At 40.7% G+C, this 19,443-nt stretch overlaps 1 protein-coding gene across 4 annotated transcripts in view; it reads left to right on the forward strand.

Annotated features, from left to right (window-relative positions):
* Window positions 1-19,443, forward strand: part of DGKB (diacylglycerol kinase beta) — a gene marked incomplete at its 5' end in the record, with an annotated part of 287,887 nt that overhangs the window by 47,544 nt on the left and 220,900 nt on the right. For all 4 annotated transcript variants that reach the window (XM_081971452.1, XM_081971451.1, XM_081971454.1 and 1 more), the window contains 3 exons: window positions 7,539-7,627; window positions 11,340-11,456; window positions 16,754-16,852. In XM_081971452.1, coding sequence (XP_081827578.1) covers window positions 7,539-7,627; window positions 11,340-11,456; window positions 16,754-16,852 — 305 coding nt within the window. The remainder of the gene's footprint in view (window positions 1-7,538; window positions 7,628-11,339; window positions 11,457-16,753; window positions 16,853-19,443) is intronic.

Raw genomic sequence — 19,443 nt, forward strand, 5'->3', positions numbered from 1 at the left:
CTGTCTCTCCCAGTAGCTCCAATCCTAGCTTCAGGAAGGTTTCAAATGATATGGAGTTTCACGCCGTGAGTCATCAGTGTCTTTGTCTCTGTGACTTACCCCCCCTTCTCTCCAGCAGCTCCAATACTAGCTTCAGGAAGGTCAAATGATATGGAGTTTAAGGTGCCCCCACCTCAGTGTCTTTGTCTTGTGACTTACCCCCCCTTCTCTCCAGCAGCTCCAATCCTAGCTTCAGGAAGGTTCAAATGATATGGAGTTTAAGGCCCCCACCTCAGTGTCTTTGTCTTGTGACTTACCCCCCCCTTCTCTCCAGCAGCTCCAATCCTAGCTTCAGGAAGGTTCAAATGATATGGAGTTTAAGGGCCCCCACCTCAGTGTCTTTGTCTTGTGACTTACCCCCCCCCTTCTCTCCAGCAGCTCCAATCCTAGCTTCAGGAAGGTTCAAATGATATGGAGTTTAAGGGCCCCCACCTCAGTGTCTTTGTCTTGTGACTTACCCCCCCTTCTCTCCAGCAGCTCCAATCCTAGCTTCAGGAAGGTTCAAATGATATGGAGTTTAAGGGCCCCCACCTCAGTGTCTTTGTCTTGTGACTTACCCCCCCTTCTCTCCAGCAGCTCCAATCCTAGCTTCAGGAAGGTTCAAATGATATGGAGTTTAAGGGCCCCCACCTCAGTGTCTTTGTCTTGTGACTTACCCCCCCTTCTCTCCAGCAGCTCCAATCCTAGCTTCAGGAAGGTTCAAATGATATGGAGTTTAAGGGCCCCCACCTCAGTGTCTTTGTCTTGTGACTCACCCCCCCTTCTCTCCAGCAGCTCCAATCCTAGCTTCAGGAAGGTTCAAATGATATGGAGTTTAAGGGCCCCCACCTCAGTGTCTTTGTCTTGTGACTTACCCCCCCTTCTCTCCAGCAGCTCCAATCCTAGCTTCAGGAAGGTTCAAATGATATGGAGTTTAAGGGCCCCCACCTCAGTGTCTTTGTCTTGTGACTCACCCCCCCTTCTCTCCAGCAGCTCCAATCCTAGCTTCAGGAAGGTTCAAATGATATGGAGTTTAAGGGCCCCCACCTCAGTGTCTTTGTCTCTGTGACTCACCCCCCCTTCTCTCCAGCAGCTCCAATCCTAGCTTCAGGAAGGTTCAAATGATATGGAGTTTAAGGGCCCCCACCTCAGTGTCTTTGTCTTGTGACTCACCCCCCCTTCTCTCCAGCAGCTCCAATCCTAGCTTCAGGAAGGTTCAAATGATATGGAGTTTAAGGGCCCCCACCTCAGTGTCTTTGTCTTGTGACTTACCCCCCCTTCTCTCCAGCAGCTCCAATCCTAGCTTCAGGAAGGTTCAAATGATATGGAGTTTAAGGGCCCCCACCTCAGTGTCTTTGTCTTGTGACTTACCCCCCCTTCTCTTCAGCAGCTCCAATCCTAGCTTCAGGAAGGTTCAAATGATATGGAGTTTAAGGGCCCCCACCTCAGTGTCTTTGTCTTGTGACTCACCCCCCCTTCTCTCCAGCAGCTCCAATCCTAGCTTCAGGAAGGTTCAAATGATATGGAGTTTAAGGGCCCCCACCTCAGTGTCTTTGTCTCTGTGACTCACCCCCCCTTCTCTCCAGCAGCTCCAATCCTAGCTTCAGGAAGGTTCAAATGATATGGAGTTTAAGGGCCCCCACCTCAGTGTCTTTGTCTTGTGACTTACCCCCCCCCCCTTCTCTCCAGCAGCTCCAATCCTAGCTTCAGGAAGGTTCAAATGATATGGAGTTTAAGGGCCCCCACCTCAGTGTCTTTGTCTTGTGACTTACCCCCCCTTCTCTCCAGCAGCTCCAATCCTAGCTTCAGGAAGGTTCAAATGATATGGAGTTTAAGGGCCCCCACCTCAGTGTCTTTGTCTTGTGACTCACCCCCCCTTCTCTCCAGCAGCTCCAATCCTAGCTTCAGGAAGGTTCAAATGATATGGAGTTTAAGGGCCCCCACCTCAGTGTCTTTGTCTCTGTGACTCACCCCCCCTCTCTCCAGCAGCTCCAATCCTAGCTTCAGGAAGGTTCAAATGATATGGAGTTTAAGGGCCCCCACCTCAGTGTCTTTGTCTTGTGACTTACCCCCCCTTCTCTCCAGCAGCTCCAATCCTAGCTTCAGGAAGGTTCAAATGATATGGAGTTTAAGGGCCCCCACCTCAGTGTCTTTGTCTTGTGACTTACCCCCCCTTCTCTCCAGCAGCTCCAATCCTAGCTTCAGGAAGGTTCAAATGATATGGAGTTTAAGGGCCCCCACCTCAGTGTCTTTGTTTTGTGACTTACCCCCCCCTTCTCTCCAGCAGCTCCAATCCTAGCTTCAGGAAGGTTCAAATGATATGGAGTTTAAGGGCCCCCACCTCAGTGTCTTTGTTTTGTGACTTACCCCCCCCTTCTCTCCAGCAGCTCCAATCCTAGCTTCAGGAAGGTTCAAATGATATGGAGTTTAAGGGCCCCCACCTCAGTGTCTTTGTCTTGTGACTTACCCCCCCCTTCTCTCCAGCAGCTCCAATCCTAGCTTCAGGAAGGTTCAAATGATATGGAGTTTAAGGGCCCCCACCTCAGTGTCTTTGTCTTGTGACTTACCCCCCCTTCTCTCCAGCAGCTCCAATCCTAGCTTCAGGAAGGTTCAAATGATATGGAGTTTAAGGGCCCCCACCTCAGTGTCTTTGTCTTGTGACTCACCCCCCCTTCTCTCCAGCAGCTCCAATCCTAGCTTCAGGAAGGTTCAAATGATATGGAGTTTAAGGGCCCCCACCTCAGTGTCTTTGTCTCTGTGACTCACCCCCCCTCTCTCCAGCAGCTCCAATCCTAGCTTCAGGAAGGTTCAAATGATATGGAGTTTAAGGCCCCCCACCTCAGTGTCTTTGTCTTGTGACTTACCCCCCCTTCTCTCCAGCAGCTCCAATCCTAGCTTCAGGAAGGTTCAAATGATATGGAGTTTAAGGGCCCCCACCTCAGTGTCTTTGTCTTGTGACTTACCCCCCCTTCTCTCCAGCAGCTCCAATCCTAGCTTCAGGAAGGTTCAAATGATATGGAGTTTAAGGGCCCCCACCTCAGTGTCTTTGTCTTGTGACTCACCCCCCCTTCTCTCCAGCAGCTCCAATCCTAGCTTCAGGAAGGTTCAAATGATATGGAGTTTAAGGGCCCCCACCTCAGTGTCTTTGTCTCTGTGACTCACCCCCCCCTCTCTCCAGCAGCTCCAATCCTAGCTTCAGGAAGGTTCAAATGATATGGAGTTTAAGGGCCCCCACCTCAGTGTCTTTGTCTTGTGACTTACCCCCCCTTCTCTCCAGCAGCTCCAATCCTAGCTTCAGGAAGGTTCAAATGATATGGAGTTTAAGGGCCCCCACCTCAGTGTCTTTGTTTTGTGACTTACCCCCCCCTTCTCTCCAGCAGCTCCAATCCTAGCTTCAGGAAGGTTCAAATGATATGGAGTTTAAGGGCCCCCACCTCAGTGTCTTTGTTTTGTGACTTACCCCCCCCTTCTCTCCAGCAGCTCCAATCCTAGCTTCAGGAAGGTTCAAATGATATGGAGTTTAAGGGCCCCCACCTCAGTGTCTTTGTCTTGTGACTTACCCCCCCCTTCTCTCCAGCAGCTCCAATCCTAGCTTCAGGAAGGTTCAAATGATATGGAGTTTAAGGGCCCCCACCTCAGTGTCTTTGTCTTGTGACTTACCCCCCCTTCTCTCCAGCAGCTCCAATCCTAGCTTCAGGAAGGTTCAAATGATATGGAGTTTAAGGGCCCCCACCTCAGTGTCTTTGTCTTGTGACTCACCCCCCCTTCTCTCCAGGAGCTCCAATCCTAGCTTCAGGAAGGTTCAAATGATATGGAGTTTAAGGGCCCCCACCTCAGTGTCTTTGTCTCTGTGACTCACCCCCCCTCTCTCCAGCAGCTCCAATCCTAGCTTCAGGAAGGTTCAAATGATATGGAGTTTAAGGCCCCCCACCTCAGTGTCTTTGTCTTGTGACTTACCCCCCTTCTCTCCAGCAGCTCCAATCCTAGCTTCAGGAAGGTTCAAATGATATGGAGTTTAAGGGCCCCCACCTCAGTGTCTTTGTCTTGTGACTTACCCCCCCTTCTCTCCAGCAGCTCCAATCCTAGCTTCAGGAAGGTTCAAATGATATGGAGTTTAAGGGCCCCCACCTCAGTGTCTTTGTCTTGTGACTCACCCCCCCTTCTCTCCAGCAGCTCCAATCCTAGCTTCAGGAAGGTTCAAATGATATGGAGTTTAAGGGCCCCCACCTCAGTGTCTTTGTCTCTGTGACTCACCCCCCCTCTCTCCAGCAGCTCCAATCCTAGCTTCAGGAAGGTTCAAATGATATGGAGTTTAAGGGCCCCCACCTCAGTGTCTTTGTCTTGTGACTTACCCCCCCTTCTCTCCAGCAGCTCCAATCCTAGCTTCAGGAAGGTTCAAATGATATGGAGTTTAAGGGCCCCCACCTCAGTGTCTTTGTCTTGTGACTTACCCCCCCCCTTCTCTCCTGCAGCTCCAATCCTAGCTTCAGGAAGGTTCAAATGATATGGAGTTTAAGGGCCCCCACCTCAGTGTCTTTGTTTTGTGACTTACCCCCCCCTTCTCTCCAGCAGCTCCAATCCTAGCTTCAGGAAGGTTCAAATGATATGGAGTTTAAGGGCCCCCACCTCAGTGTCTTTGTTTTGTGACTTACCCCCCCCTTCTCTCCAGCAGCTCCAATCCTAGCTTCAGGAAGGTTCAAATGATATGGAGTTTAAGGGCCCCCACCTCAGTGTCTTTGTCTTGTGACTCACCCCCCCTTCTCTCCAGCAGCTCCAATCCTAGCTTCAGGAAGGTTCAAATGATATGGAGTTTAAGGGCCCCCACCTCAGTGTCTTTGTCTCTGTGACTCACCCCCCCTTCTCTCCAGCAGCTCCAATCCTAGCTTCAGGAAGGTTCAAATGATATGGAGTTTAAGGGCCCCCACCTCAGTGTCTTTGTTTTGTGACTTACCCCCCCCCTTCTCTCCAGCAGCTCCAATCCTAGCTTCAGGAAGGTTCAAATGATATGGAGTTTAAGGGCCCCCACCTCAGTGTCTTTGTTTTGTGACTTACCCCCCCCCTTCTCTCCAGCAGCTCCAATCCTAGCTTCAGGAAGGTTCAAATGATATGGAGTTTAAGGGCCCCCACCTCAGTGTCTTTGTCTTGTGACTCACCCCCCCTTCTCTCCAGCAGCTCCAATCCTAGCTTCAGGAAGGTTCAAATGATATGGAGTTTAAGGGCCCCCACCTCAGTGTCTTTGTTTTGTGACTTACCCCCCCCCCTTCTCTCCAGCAGCTCCAATCCTAGCTTCAGGAAGGTTCAAATGATATGGAGTTTAAGTGCCCCCACCTCAGTGTCTTTGTTTTGTGACTTACCCCCCCCCTTCTCTCCAGCAGCTCCAATCCTAGCTTCAGGAAGGTTCAAATGATATGGAGTTTAAGGGCCCCCACCTCAGTGTCTTTGTCTTGTGACTCACCCCCCCTTCTCTCCAGCAGCTCCAATCCTAGCTTCAGGAAGGTTCAAATGATATGGAGTTTAAGGGCCCCCACCTCAGTGTCTTTGTCTCTGTGACTCACCCCCCCCTTCTCTCCAGCAGCTCCAATCCTAGCTTCAGGAAGGTTCAAATGATATGGAGTTTAAGGGCCCCCACCTCAGTGTCTTTGTTTTGTGACTTACCCCCCCCTTCTCTCCAGCAGCTCCAATCCTAGCTTCAGGAAGGTTCAAATGATATGGAGTTTAAGGGCCCCCACCTCAGTGTCTTTGTTTTGTGACTTACCCCCCCCTTCTCTCCAGCAGCTCCAATCCTAGCTTCAGGAAGGTTCAAATGATATGGAGTTTAAGGGCCCCCACCTCAGTGTCTTTGTCTTGTGACTCACCCCCCCTTCTCTCCAGCAGCTCCAATCCTAGCTTCAGGAAGGTTCAAATGATATGGAGTTTAAGGGCCCCCACCTCAGTGTCTTTGTCTTGTGACTCACCCCCCCCTTCTCTCCAGCAGCTCCAATCCTAGCTTCAGGAAGGTTCAAATGATATGGAGTTTAAGGGCCCCCACCTCAGTGTCTTTGTCTTGTGACTCACCCCCCCTTCTCTCCAGCAGCTCCAATCCTAGCTTCAGGAAGGTTCAAATGATATCATGTATGGGATAAATTTCTCTGATTCCTTATTTTCAGCTAAAATAGTCAATTTATTATTTCTGAGATATTGGTAGAAATGTTATTATGCTGTGGTAAACAAAACATCGCAGAGACTTTAGGGATGACTTCTCTGCCATCAACTAAGTTGCTTCCTTTGATCTATTGATTAATAACTTTCCATAGTACTAGATTTGATTGTATAGCATTTCCTTAGGTTTTCTTTTTCTTTTTACAACCCTATAGTTCCTTAATTTGAGTCAAGTCAGGATGATTGAGTGAAGCTGAGCATTTAAAGACTGGATACTCTTCTTGACACCTTAGTATCCTTAGTTTGAGCTAAAGAAAAGGAAAAGAAGAGGCAGCAGAATTTGTAAATGGGAAGAGAGATTTTATTATCTCATACAATTTTACTTTATTATTTTAATTTAGGTTGGTTCTTCAATAAATAAGGCAATGATTCCTCTGAGAGAAACTCAACTGCTGCAATTACATTACTCTTTGTACAATTTTTTGTTAAATCTTTGTCACAGAAATAACTTCAAAATTCAATTCAAAATTCAATTCAAAAATATAATGTTGATGTTTTGTGAAATCAAATCGGAATCTTATCAGAATGGAAAAGGGAGATGATATTGCATTTCTTGGAAAATAGTAAAGTTTGCAATAGTTGGAATTTATTTGCTGAAATGAGGATAGTGACAACACATCAAAAATAAATAAATAAATAAATAAATAAATAAATAAATAAATAAATAAATAAATAAATAAATAAATAAATAAAATACATAAAATGCATAAAATAAAATAAATAAAATAAATAAAATAAATAAAATAAATAAAATAAATAAAATAAATAAAATAAATAAAATAAATAAAATAAATAAAATAAATAAAATAAATAAAATAAATAAAATAAATAAAATAAATAAAATAAATAAAATAAATAAAATAATAAATAAAATAAATAAAATAATAAAAAATAAATAAAAGAAATAAATAAGCAAGCTACCATGTGGAAATAAGACTAATTAGCCATTTAGAGAAAGCCTTTCATATTCAGTTGTACCAGCTGCTTTCATGCCTATAGTTTAGAAAATATAGATTTCTTCATCTTGGCAAATGATAGCAAAACATTTGGCATTTGCCAATTACATTTCTTCTATTTATTTGATTTGATTTTGGAATTATTGTGAACAGCTTAGTGAGGGCTCATTTAATCAAAAGTTGCTATTGAAGAGAACTCTTAGATTCTTTTCCAATTCCGCTAATGTTATTTTCTTTACTGGACCATCTTTTCTGTTTTAGAATTATCTGGATATAACTTTTTGTAAATAAATTGTAGAAGAATGAGCAATGAACAGGCCATATTTATTTAGCAAAACTTTTCATGATAATTATATTTTCCTTTAGTTTGCAAGTACACTGTCCATGAGCGATGTGTCTCAAGAGCACCAGCATCTTGTATCAAAACATACATGAAATCAAAAAAGAATACCGAAGTAAGTCGATATTCATGTCTGTGGAATTCTTGTGCATATGTGTGTTTTTGTATATACAAGGCATTTGTGACTGTAGTGTACTTATATATTTATGACAATGTATATATCTGTGATGGTGAACCTGTGGCACATGTGCCAGAGGTGGCACGCAGAGCCCTCTCTGTGGGCATATGTGCTGTCGTCAGCTGCTGTTCCGTTTCCAGTGCATATATGCACACCGGTCAGCTGGTCTTTGGGTTTCCGGCACTCCGGTGTAGGCATGCATGCACATTCTGGTTTGGGCACTTGGTGCAAAAAAGGTTCACCATAACTGGTATATATGTATATGAATATATCAGTCATGTGTGCCAAATATAACTTTGATAGTTTTGTAAGTAGCTGCATAATATTCTCTATGAGCTTTTACAGTAATCTAAGACATAATGTCATTGAAGATTCCATGATGATTCCATTACTCAACATTCCTGGAGATTTGGGATTAATCCTCATACCTCCATAGCTCTGGCACTCATATATAGCAGCATTCATATTTTTTAATAATGAAGTTTCATCCTATCTCTAGCCCTCAGTTGAGATACCATAAAAAGTCCTTTATTCTTCTTGGGTTAAAACAATATTTTCCATCTTCTTCTGGACATAAAATTGTTAAAGATTTTGTATAGCATGCTTCATCATCAGTGATGTGACTGATTGCATTCAGGGGTATACATGGTTTCTGTTAGTCATTTTCAGCTTCATGACTCCACTCTTCCAGTTTCTGGACGTAGATCACTATACCTATTTAGTTTTGGCTGCAGGAGATGCTGGGTAACAGGCAGGGGTTTCAAAACTTTTTACTACCTATTTTGTGGGTGTGGCTTGTGGGTCATGTGACTGGGTAGGTCTGGCCAACTTGATGTCACTCTCCCTTCCTCTATGTGACAGCCTTGTCCTAGTAAACTCCTTCTCCTTTCTGGCAATTTTTTTCTCTGTTAGAGGCACCAAAATAATCCAGACAATATAACGTTTTCTGCTGCAGCAGGGGATTGGACTAGATGACCTCTGAGTAGCCTTCTAGCCCTAAATCGCTGTGCTGTCTTCCTTCCTCCTTCCTTCCTTCCTTCCTTCCTTCCTTCCTTCCTTCCTTCCTTTCTTTTTCCCTCCTCTCTGTGGGCAGCAACCCCCCCCCCAAAAAAAACTGCTGAAAGTCACTTTGCAAACCTCCTTCCGAGCAGCTTTTCAATTTAAAGCAGGACTCCAAAGTTTGCAGCTTTAAGACTTGTGGACTTCAACTCCCAGAATTCCACAGCCAGACATGCTCAGTTCCGATTTAAAGCAACAGCATTTATTTTTGTCCTTTGCTGAATCTTCTGGCTGTAAAGCGAGTTTCCTTCTTTCTTTCTTTTTCTTTCTCTTTCTTTCTCCCTTCACTCCCCTCCTCCCTCCCTCTCTGTTACTTTTAAAAGCTTTTTTCCCCTTGCCTGAACCGGCAGGGGAAAAAAAAACATTGTTTTAAAAAAAGCTTCTGATGGGAAAACAGGTTTGGGGGCATGGCCCAGCCACCATTACTATCCTATCTGGTACGCCAGATTTTTATTACCTCTTCTGGAGTATCATACTGTATCAGGAGGAACCAACCTCTGGTGCCAGGTTTCCGCAGAGCATCTGTCTGCCTAATGCCTGACCAATGATTTTTGAAATGCTGGCTAGATCTTGTAATTTTAATCCTTACATACAGCAATTTAGCATTCTTTTAAAAGAGCACAAGTCCCATGTTTTAAAAATAAGACCAGAACTCTGAAAGCTAATCTTCTGCTGCAATGAAGATCAATTGACTAGGAAAGGGATCCAGATTTGTCATCTTGGTATTGCTGATTCTGTCACCAATGACTTCATTACATTTTTCTGCTTACAAGGACTTTTGTGTGGCTTCTACTTTTCCCCCCCATTATACTGGTGGAGGACAAAGTGCTACAACCTTTTGCCTACTCTAGATATTACTTCTTGGTGCTGCCATTTCTCCTGTTCCCTTATAGAACTGGTTGCAGTGGAGCTCGCTCTCTTCCATACCCGTGACCTCTCAGCCTGCTATTTTTGGACATGAATTTCATCATTATTCTAAACCTGTATTCTAAACTAGCCCAGATGCAAGCATCTATGTACTTGATACCAAATAGTGTGGCAACTTTACTAAACCAGTTATTCTAAATACTTACCTGTTCTGTCCCGTGATTCTAATGAATATGCAGACACAGGCTTGGCTGTCTACCACGACTAATTACAGAGATAAAACCACCCCTTGGCTAGGAGCCTAGAACGTGATCTTCAAGAAACCAAGATTAGACTTACGGAATGCTTTCTCAAAGGCTAGTAAAATGGACTTGTTTCCTGCAAAGATTCCCTTCCCGTCACTCCACCTATAAACTCTTTGGGAGGGGCCACAACCATAGCCAGCTGTCCCTATTTCCTTCTATGATGTCTTCTCCACAACTGCTCCCTTCTCCTCTCAGCTCTATGCACACGCATAGAGGGACAACCTCCCTCTGTTCCTCCTCACTGCTCCCTGACTCAGATGCCACCAGTGGCCAACAGGCCTCTCAAGTTCCTGCTCTGACTCCAAACACCCTCCAGAGTCTTCGTCATCCTCCAGAGCAGTCCCATAATGGTCATCGCTGTCAGAGTCCACCAACAGCTCAGCCGGCCGCTGCTGGGCCACAACACTTACCTATGTTTGCCAAATCTGTACACTGCTTCCTGTTAAAGAAAACATTGTTTTACTCACCAGCAAGTGATATTTGACAGAAGAGGAAATAAGTCCACAAATTAAATGTACTAAGTTGTTGTATGTTAAATCAACCCCACTTTCCAGCCTCAATTTAAGAGATCAGCAATGATTATCCAACATATGTTTATTGCAGTTAATGAAATGGATAGTTAATGCAGCTATCTAGATGTGCCCTTGGACATTCTTGTTCGGGATGTTTTCCTAAGAGTAGTCCTAGTAGCTATTTCTTTATATCCCATGCATATAGAAACAGAAGTCCAAATTTTGTACTTTTCTTTGAACAAGTTAATAATAATAATAATAAATTTGAATTTAATAAATTTGAATTTGAATTTGAAGTTGTTAAATATCTGAAAATATGAACCTCTAGAGGCATTAGAATTGGAATTCCCAGAATTACCAGTTTGCATGTTTTTTGAAGAATTATCAACATTACTGAAGAATACAGATTGAAGAAGACAGGCTGCAATAGTTCCTACCTTGTAATAGAAAAGAAAGAATGCTTTTATGCTGCTATTGGGGAAGCAATGTTGTCTCCAACGTCAATTTAAAGTTTTTACGTAACTCTTTTACACTCTAAATATTACCGGATATCTAAAATATAGCATCCACTAATTTTTTTAAAAGAAACATTTAAAATAATTTTCTGGAACTGTTATTTGTGAAACCCCTTTGGGGATATACTATGAGCAGATACTCAGGATTAATAATTTTATTTGGACAATATTTTCTCCAAAACAGTGGAAGACAAGTGAGAGCGTCACTATTTAGTAAGATGTATTGCTTTACTATTTAATAAGGTGTATTGCTACACTATTAACACCTAAATATTCATCTGCTGTTTATTTCAGTGCATTAACTATTGAACTTCATAATATTTTTTTTTATCTGGCAGTAGTTTATTTGGTACAAAGTGGTGTAAAAATAATACCCTTTGTTTGTTTATAGGTTATGCATCACTTTTGGGTGGAAGGAAATTGTCCAACAAAATGTGATAAATGTCATAAAACTATTAAATGTTACCAAGGATTGACCGGGTTACATTGTGTGTGGTGCCAAATCACAGTAAGTATTAGCAATAGTATGAATAATAGTGATAGTAAAAGTTGAGATATTATAGCACTGTATTTAGTTACTGCTACTAAAAACAATTTAAGTAATATTTTAATAGTGGTAACAAATAGGACTGTTAAATAAACAAATAAACATGCATAAATGTTGGCACCAAAGTATTTAAAAATAATTGCACATGTACAATCATAGCATGTCACAAATTCCTTATGGTGAAAAAAAATGGAGAAATCTCTCTTTATTGTAAGTCTTAATTCATTTGGATTTTTAAACAATTGACTTTAGGATGAACAGGTTTCTCATTTACACACAGAAAAAATGCTCTGAGTGCTTTAATCATTCATGCCGTTGTTGTTAGTTGTGAAGTCATGTCTGACCCATCGTAACCTCATGGACAACATTCCTACAGGCCTTCCTGTCTTCTATCATTCTCTGGAGTCCATTCAAGTTCATGCCTACTGCTTTGGTGACTCCATCCGGCCACCTCATTCTCTGTCATCCCCTTCTTCTTTTGCCCTCAATCTTTCCCAGCATTAAGCTCTCTCCATTGTGACCTTCCTAGTTTTATTTACCCAACTTAATCATTCATAGTTATAATAAATACATAGAAGACAAAAATAAAGTACTAATAAAATTCAAAAATCAAACAGTAATATCGTAACCAAATGTCAGACAAAAGGCAAAGCATTCCTGTACCCTGAAATAATGTTTTCAAACAAATCTAATACTTGCCATTCCCACATCAGAATAAATGTTGCTTTACACATGCACAAATGCATCACAGGTTAAAAACCAACATTTCCTATCTGCCTAATGGATTCTAAGGTAATTTCTTGAAAATATCCAAGATAATTTCTACTGGACATATATGTAAAGTTTTATTTTCCTTAATATAAAATGGAAATAGAAATAAAGACTGAAAAAAGAGGAGAAAGGGGGAAAGGAAAGGATAAAGAAGATAAATTTAAAAAAATAAAAAAATAAAAAGCAGTGACTTTCAATCTTTTAGTGCAATAAGATACATAATAAAGTTACAGTATAAACTTTTTAGTTACACCAGATAGTAACTACAAGTCATTTCTATAACAGTAACATTTCATTTTTTTCTCAGAAGCAAGTAACTGCAAAAGTACCGTGTTTCCCCAAAAATACGACAGGGGCTTATTTTCTTTTGCCCCACGAAATATGCCCTTGGGCTTATTATCAGGGAGGGCTTATTGTTTTGGGGCTGCCGGGCGGCTGCTCCTTTGTGAACTGGCTCCCGAAGAGCCGGGCACAGCCTCAGGGGCGAAGCAGCCATGAGGTAACCATGCTCACGAGCAGCCGCCCGGCAAATCCCCTCTCCAGCCGGGAAGAGCGCCATTCACTGACCTAGGGGGTAATCCCTAAGGTGCCAAGCCATGTGGCGCTCTGCCCGCGCCCCAGCTCCCGCGGCTTTGCACATTCGGGATACCCCCTAGGTCAGTGCATGGAGCTCTGTCCGGCTGGAAAAGTGGGTTGCGCGAGCGCCTGTTCCGCTCGCAGCTTCACCAAGCCCTTGCCAGGCTCTCCCAGGCCACCGCCGCTGGCTGCTGCTGCTCGCCGCCGCCCGCCGCCGCCCCGCTCCGCGCATAACTTCCAAACTTCAAAAGTCCGGGCTGAGTCTTCCAGCATCGGCCGCTCTAGGAGTGCTCTCTTTGGTGGGCCGGCTGCTGGAAGACTCTGTCCGGAAGACTCTCTGTCCAGCAGCCGGCCCACCATAGAAAGCACTCCTAGAGCGGCCGATGCTGGAAGACTCTGTCCGGAAGACTCTGTCCGGCAGCCGGCCCACCATAGAGAGCACTCCTAGAGCGGCCGATGCTGGAAGACTCGGCCCCAAGTTTTGAAGTTTGGAAGTTATGCGCGGAGCGGGGCGGCGGCGGGCAGCAGCAGCCAGCGGCGGTGGCCTGGGAGAGCCTGGCAAGGGCTTGGTGAAGCTGCGAGCGGAACAGGCGCTCGCGCAACCCACTTTTCCAGCCGGGCAGAGCTCCATGCACTGACCTAGGGGGTATCCCGAATGTGCAAAGCCGCGGGAGCTGGGGGGTGGGCAGAGTGCCACATGGCTTGGCACCTTAGGGATTACCCCCTAGGTCAGTGAATGGTGCTCTTCCCGGCTGGAGAGGGGATTTGCCGGGCGGCTGCTCGTGAGCATGGTTACCTCATGGCTGTTTTGCCCCTGAGGCTGTGCCCGGCTCTTCGGGAGCCAGTTCACAAGGGAGCAGCCGCCCGGCAACTCTCCCCTTTGGCCAGGCAGAACGGCACTCCCCAACCTGGCGGTATCCCGAAGGCGGCAAGCAACGTGAGCGCTCCCCCCGGCTCCTGCGACTTGGCTCTTTTGGAATAACGCTAGGTCAGTGAGGGGTGCTGTGCCTGGCCGGAAGGGGGTTTATTTTTGGGGGTGGGCTTATATTTTTGCCCACGCAAAAAATGTGGCAAGGGTTTAGTTTTGGGACAGGTTGTATTTTCGGGGAAACACGGTATTTATATTCTCGCCCTAACTATTGCAGTTAACATTGCCATTTCTGCCATCTACTAAAATATTTCAAAATACATGATTGGATTTCCATTCCTCATATTTTAAAAATTAAGAATCATTCTGAAGCCCAAGCAATACTTATATATATATTTTAAAATAAATAAATAGTGTATGAGATCCTGGTGGTTTTTGTGCAGCTTGTCAGTGTCTTGGAGTAAGAAAAATAAATAAAAATCATTAAAATATATGTTGTTTATAAATTAGAAAGAAAACATTCAAAGGATTTTCTGAAAAAGCAAAGAATATATCCTGAATATTTATGATAGAAGCAATAATTGCAGTACATATTCTTTGTGAAATAACCCATGAGTTTCTGTAATGTTATTCTATGATATTGTTATGCATTCTGTAATCTAATATTGAACAACTCCATTTACATCTTGTTTTCTCAAAGATCAGTTCTGCCTAATAAGAAGATTAAGCTGTTGATAGCATACTACTAAGTAGAAGAACTGTTAATTATCACCTCATATGTAACAGTGCTTCTATTGGATGCTACATGGATTAATGTACATTAATTATGGTAAATGTGTTCACTACTAAAAAAAATGAGAATTAATGTAACAATGTTTTAGATTATAGGGCAACCACAATAAAACTTCAATATTTGAGGGGGGGGGAATTGCTATACCTCTTTTCGGTTGCTAGGAAACTGCCAGAAAAAGGTATTTTTGCAATAATGATTAATGTATACAGGGGTGTTATTAGTTGCCAATCATTTTCAAATTCAAAAATATAGCAGTCAAATTATCTTTTGCTAGATCTCTCTCTCTAAAGAATATGTAATTGGCAAAAGGTGCATATTTCATATTTAAACTAATATATCATAAGTTTGATATATCAATCTCATATCATAAACATGGATAAATTATCCCAAGAAAATTAAATCATTCATTCAAACCAGAGAATAGTGATTTATGGAACAGCTGCTAGACAACATATTTTACTGTATTGAGGAAGATCACCTGCTAAAGCAAATACTTATGTGCTACCTATTAACTATGTTGTATAAATGAGAAACATCCAATTTGTATGCCTAATTTGTTAGGATATTTCCCAGTAATTAAAACCGGCATATCTGATAGCAAAAAATATTGATATAAAACTATGCTAATTAATGGCAAATGAACACAGAGGCTAAATTATCTACCTCATGTTAGTCAACAATTATTTATTTCCAAATCATTTTATTTGGATATTAATGTGATACACATTTAGTGATATTATAATTCACTTTTATGTTATTTATTTTATTTATTATAAATATTTTACATCCCTAAAACAAAATGAAGACAATATAGAACTTTAAAAATAATAAAAATACCCACACTATAGATACTAATAAAATCAACGAAGCTCCATACACTAGGAGGAAATCTGAGCAAATTATATATGATCCAAAGTTGTCAAAAAGTATTGTTTTCAATTTTAAAATGCATTTGTCTATTTACTCAATTCAAGTAAATAGTATTTGACTTTTTTCAGGTAAGTGAATTAAAAGTATCTTTAATCATCTGTACTATTTGCACTATTTTATTCATAATTTCATTTGACCAATGCAGGCTTTATTTCTGAATAGACATGCTTAGGATTATATTCTAAGATTGCAATTAAAATATTAAACTACATTTTAAAAAATTCAAGAGTTTAATTATGTGGACTAATTTTTTGTTAAACATTTTAAAGATTGTGCTAATAGCATTTGTTTACTTGTCTTTTAATTAAAGGTTGATTAATCCAAACCCTAACCCCCTATTGATTTAAACTAGGTAATATTATTGAATGTATTTGCATATCCAGAAGATCTATAAATGCTGTTTCCTCCCTCCTTTCTCTGTATATCTGTGTATGTGTAATGATGTTTGTGTACACAATATTTTACCCATCTGTGAGTTATTTATTCACAAGGATGATAGAATTAGCTATACACATAAAACAAAATATTAACTTCTAACATGTTACCATCAGCAGCAACAACAGTTACAGAAATAACAATAATTGTGAAAAAGCTAAAAATCCTTATCCCAAAAAGCAATTACTAGAATGCAAGGGATTTTTTTTTCTTCTTCTCAGCCTTCCATCCTTCTGAGGTGGTAAAATGAGGACCCAGAATGTTGAGAGCAAAATACTGACATTTGTAAACTACTCAGAGAGTGCTGTAAAGCACTGTGGTGCACTAGTATATAAGTCTAAGTGCTATTGTTCTTAAAAAAGGCATGTGGATTCTGTTTGAGTACCAGCTTTCTTTTTCAGTTTGTTACAATACAGAAAAAGTCCTTTGTTGTAGTCATCTATTAGTCATAAAAACTCAATGGTCACTTTGTTTTCTCTCATCACAATGTCTCTCATAGATTTATTCTGGTGTTAAATGAATTTACCTCATGTAAATTGCCTACAACTTCTATACAAAATGCAGATTATTCAGAGATACATATCCTCAAAATGATATAGAAAATATAGAAAAACATAAAATAGAACGCACGGTAATTCTTTTAGTTTTATGTCATCATTGTTAACAAGAGCTTTTAAAGACACTAACTTTATAATATTTTTCCTTTATTAGTTATGCTTTGATTATAAAAATAAAACAGAGATTTCTGTGTTTGTTGGGTTTGAGTCTTTTAGTATTTTGAAACATAGTACATTGTTGTTTTCACTATAATGTTGTTCTGGCCATATTTAAATTCATTGATGTTTTAATTCATAGTGATATTTTTATCTATTTTTTTTGTTACAGCTACATAATAAGTGTGCTTCACATCTAAAGCCTGAATGTGATTGTGGTATTCTGAAGGACCACATTCTACCACCCACTTCAATCTGTCCAGTAGTATTGGTAAGATATCTTTGTACATTTTAACATATCATGTTGCATTTAAATTTACATCATACACTTTTACTGGTAATAGATAAATATAAACAAAATAGTGGTTCCCCAGCAATGGAAATTACAACATATGAAAAATAAATTAATAGGTTTTTTTGATACATAACCATCATGGTAGCCTCTCAAATGCTTTTTTGCAGTCCCTAAATGCTTTTCTGACTATGCTATCAAAATTCAACAAACACAGAGAATTAGAGCATGGGGGGCGGGGGGGGGGGTTGCAAGTAAAGCAATTCTTTCCTAAAAGGAAACAAAAGTAAGAAATTCCATAAAATAGTATTCTCTATTTTTGTGATGGGCCAGATCTACTTGCATGACAGAATCTTGCTCACTGTGGTTGTTAGATATGAAAACAAACAAAACTGCAATGTTATCTAAACACAGCCAGAATCTCTGCATATGTAAGTGCACTGCTATTCTGAGTACAGTATATAATTGCATGGCAGCAAATTTGATTTAAGAATGGAAATCATTGAGAAATAAAACAATTTACTAAGATTCTGTACCCATTTCTCAGGTTGTACTGTCACCCTAAAATGATTTATTGAAGTCTTAATTGGGGATAACTCACTTGTCTCAGTTGGATAGAATCCAACTGGCTAACCAACTATAACTAAATATATTCCAAGAAGCTTATAATTTGGTATCCCTTTGTATATGGAATTGAAAATTAAGATACCTTTGAATATAAGTGCCTGGGTATTAAAGCTAACCGGAAATTATTCCAAAGATGGAATTCTTTTGGAGGCACAAGTCAGTCTTAATTATGTGATAAATTATTCTGTATTTTTGGAATAGAGTATTATTTAGCAAAAGTATATAATGCGTAACGTTAAGAAACATGATGTTTTCACCAAATGGAAATATGAAATTTTGAATAAATGAGCAAAGCTGCATAATATACATTTGCCAGGTTTTTAACTTCACTACAGAATATCAAACCAGCCAGTCTTTTTTTCCCTGCCACATATATTTAAGCGAACAGTGAACAGTTGAAATGTGCTCATTTTAAGTATGAAGATTTAAAATGTTGTGGGTTTTTTTTAAAGTACAAGGAATACATATAATGCTTTGTTGCTGTGCAGTTCTCTTATGGTCTTGATCCTTCATATTCAGGATGTATTGTGTGTAGATCACAGAACCAATATGGCTATGTTAAATACTATAGCTAAATTAATTCAGGTCACAGATATAGCAGTGCTATGCTGAACCATATGGCTCGTGAAACCAGCAAATAATGGTGCAAATTCTGAGGAAAATGTTATAAAAATAGAAAAGTTATATCATAATAACCAGTAGGGCATTCACTAAACCTCTTCTCTGCAAAGTAATAAGATGTCATCAGGACACATCTAATGATGTCATTATTAAGTGTGTTCTTGTCAAAGCTCTTTGAGGAATCTTCTTCAGAGGAAAAGGAGGAACTTTTTTTAATGTGTCTCACACTAAGATATGGCCAGGGAGACAGGCAACGTCATTTCCAACCTGTTCCAAATCTGTAAATCAAACAACTGCTCCACAATGATGGCATTATTGCAGCATTATGAAAGGATTTAACCTTGGCTTCTTTGACAATAAAGATTTGTTCAGTCAGAATTTTTTCATGAGAAAGTTACATTCCAGGGCTAATCAACTGGGTCCAAGTACAGTCATTTGCATTTTAAAAAATCTTGATTTAAAAAATGTTGTGGAAAATGTATTGTATTTACACACATGCATATATGAAGCCTACAAGGTTTTCATATATAAATCCTAAACATTATTGCTTCTTCCTTGAACTCCTGATTTCTAGCTTACTTCTTTACCATCATTTACAACTGCTCCATTAAATCTAGTGTTTGTTGTTTTAAGCCTCAGACTAAGATTCCACTTGATGCTCCTATTCACTGTAAGTGATCTTTTAATAGCTGATTACAGTTTGTAGACATTCTGTTTGACTTACACATTCACACCAAACAGCATCTTTTTCCTAGGTCTGATGTTCTACATAATGTTATAGCACCATAATTTCAAAAGAAACTCCTTGTTTTCTGACTTTCTGTGGGACATGAAATGAGTAAAGAGAAACAAGTGTGAATAAAATTGAAGTTGAACTCCATTTTTAAAACTATACTGCGGTGATAAAGATGATAAAATAGTCATACTCCTCTACTCTTACTGAATGTCAATTCATATCTAGGGGCTCATTTCAGATACCCACCTCTACTGAGAAAATGTGGGAATGAAGATTCCTTCTATAGGCCAATGTGATATATTTGTGAGTTATTTTGCTGATAAAATCTTTTGCTTGACCCCAATTAGTTAGACACTTGAAAGAAGATCAGCATCTTTTTTGGTTTAAACTTCTTGAGACCAAGCATGTAAATATAATTAATCTATCTTTACCGTTGGTCCATGCCCTACCTAATTTTAATGTTGTGGTGCTAGGGACAGGTAAAGTGATACCCAGTTGATACCTTTAGGTGTAAATGGAGGTAATTTCTTTTCTGATCTGACAGCAAAGATTATAGCTTGAGGCAATAAATTACAGTGGTTCTGTT

This window comes from Natrix helvetica (assembly GCF_964273705.1).
Source record: "Natrix helvetica genome assembly, chromosome: Z".
Classification (NCBI taxonomy): Eukaryota; Metazoa; Chordata; class Lepidosauria; order Squamata; family Natricidae; genus Natrix; species Natrix helvetica.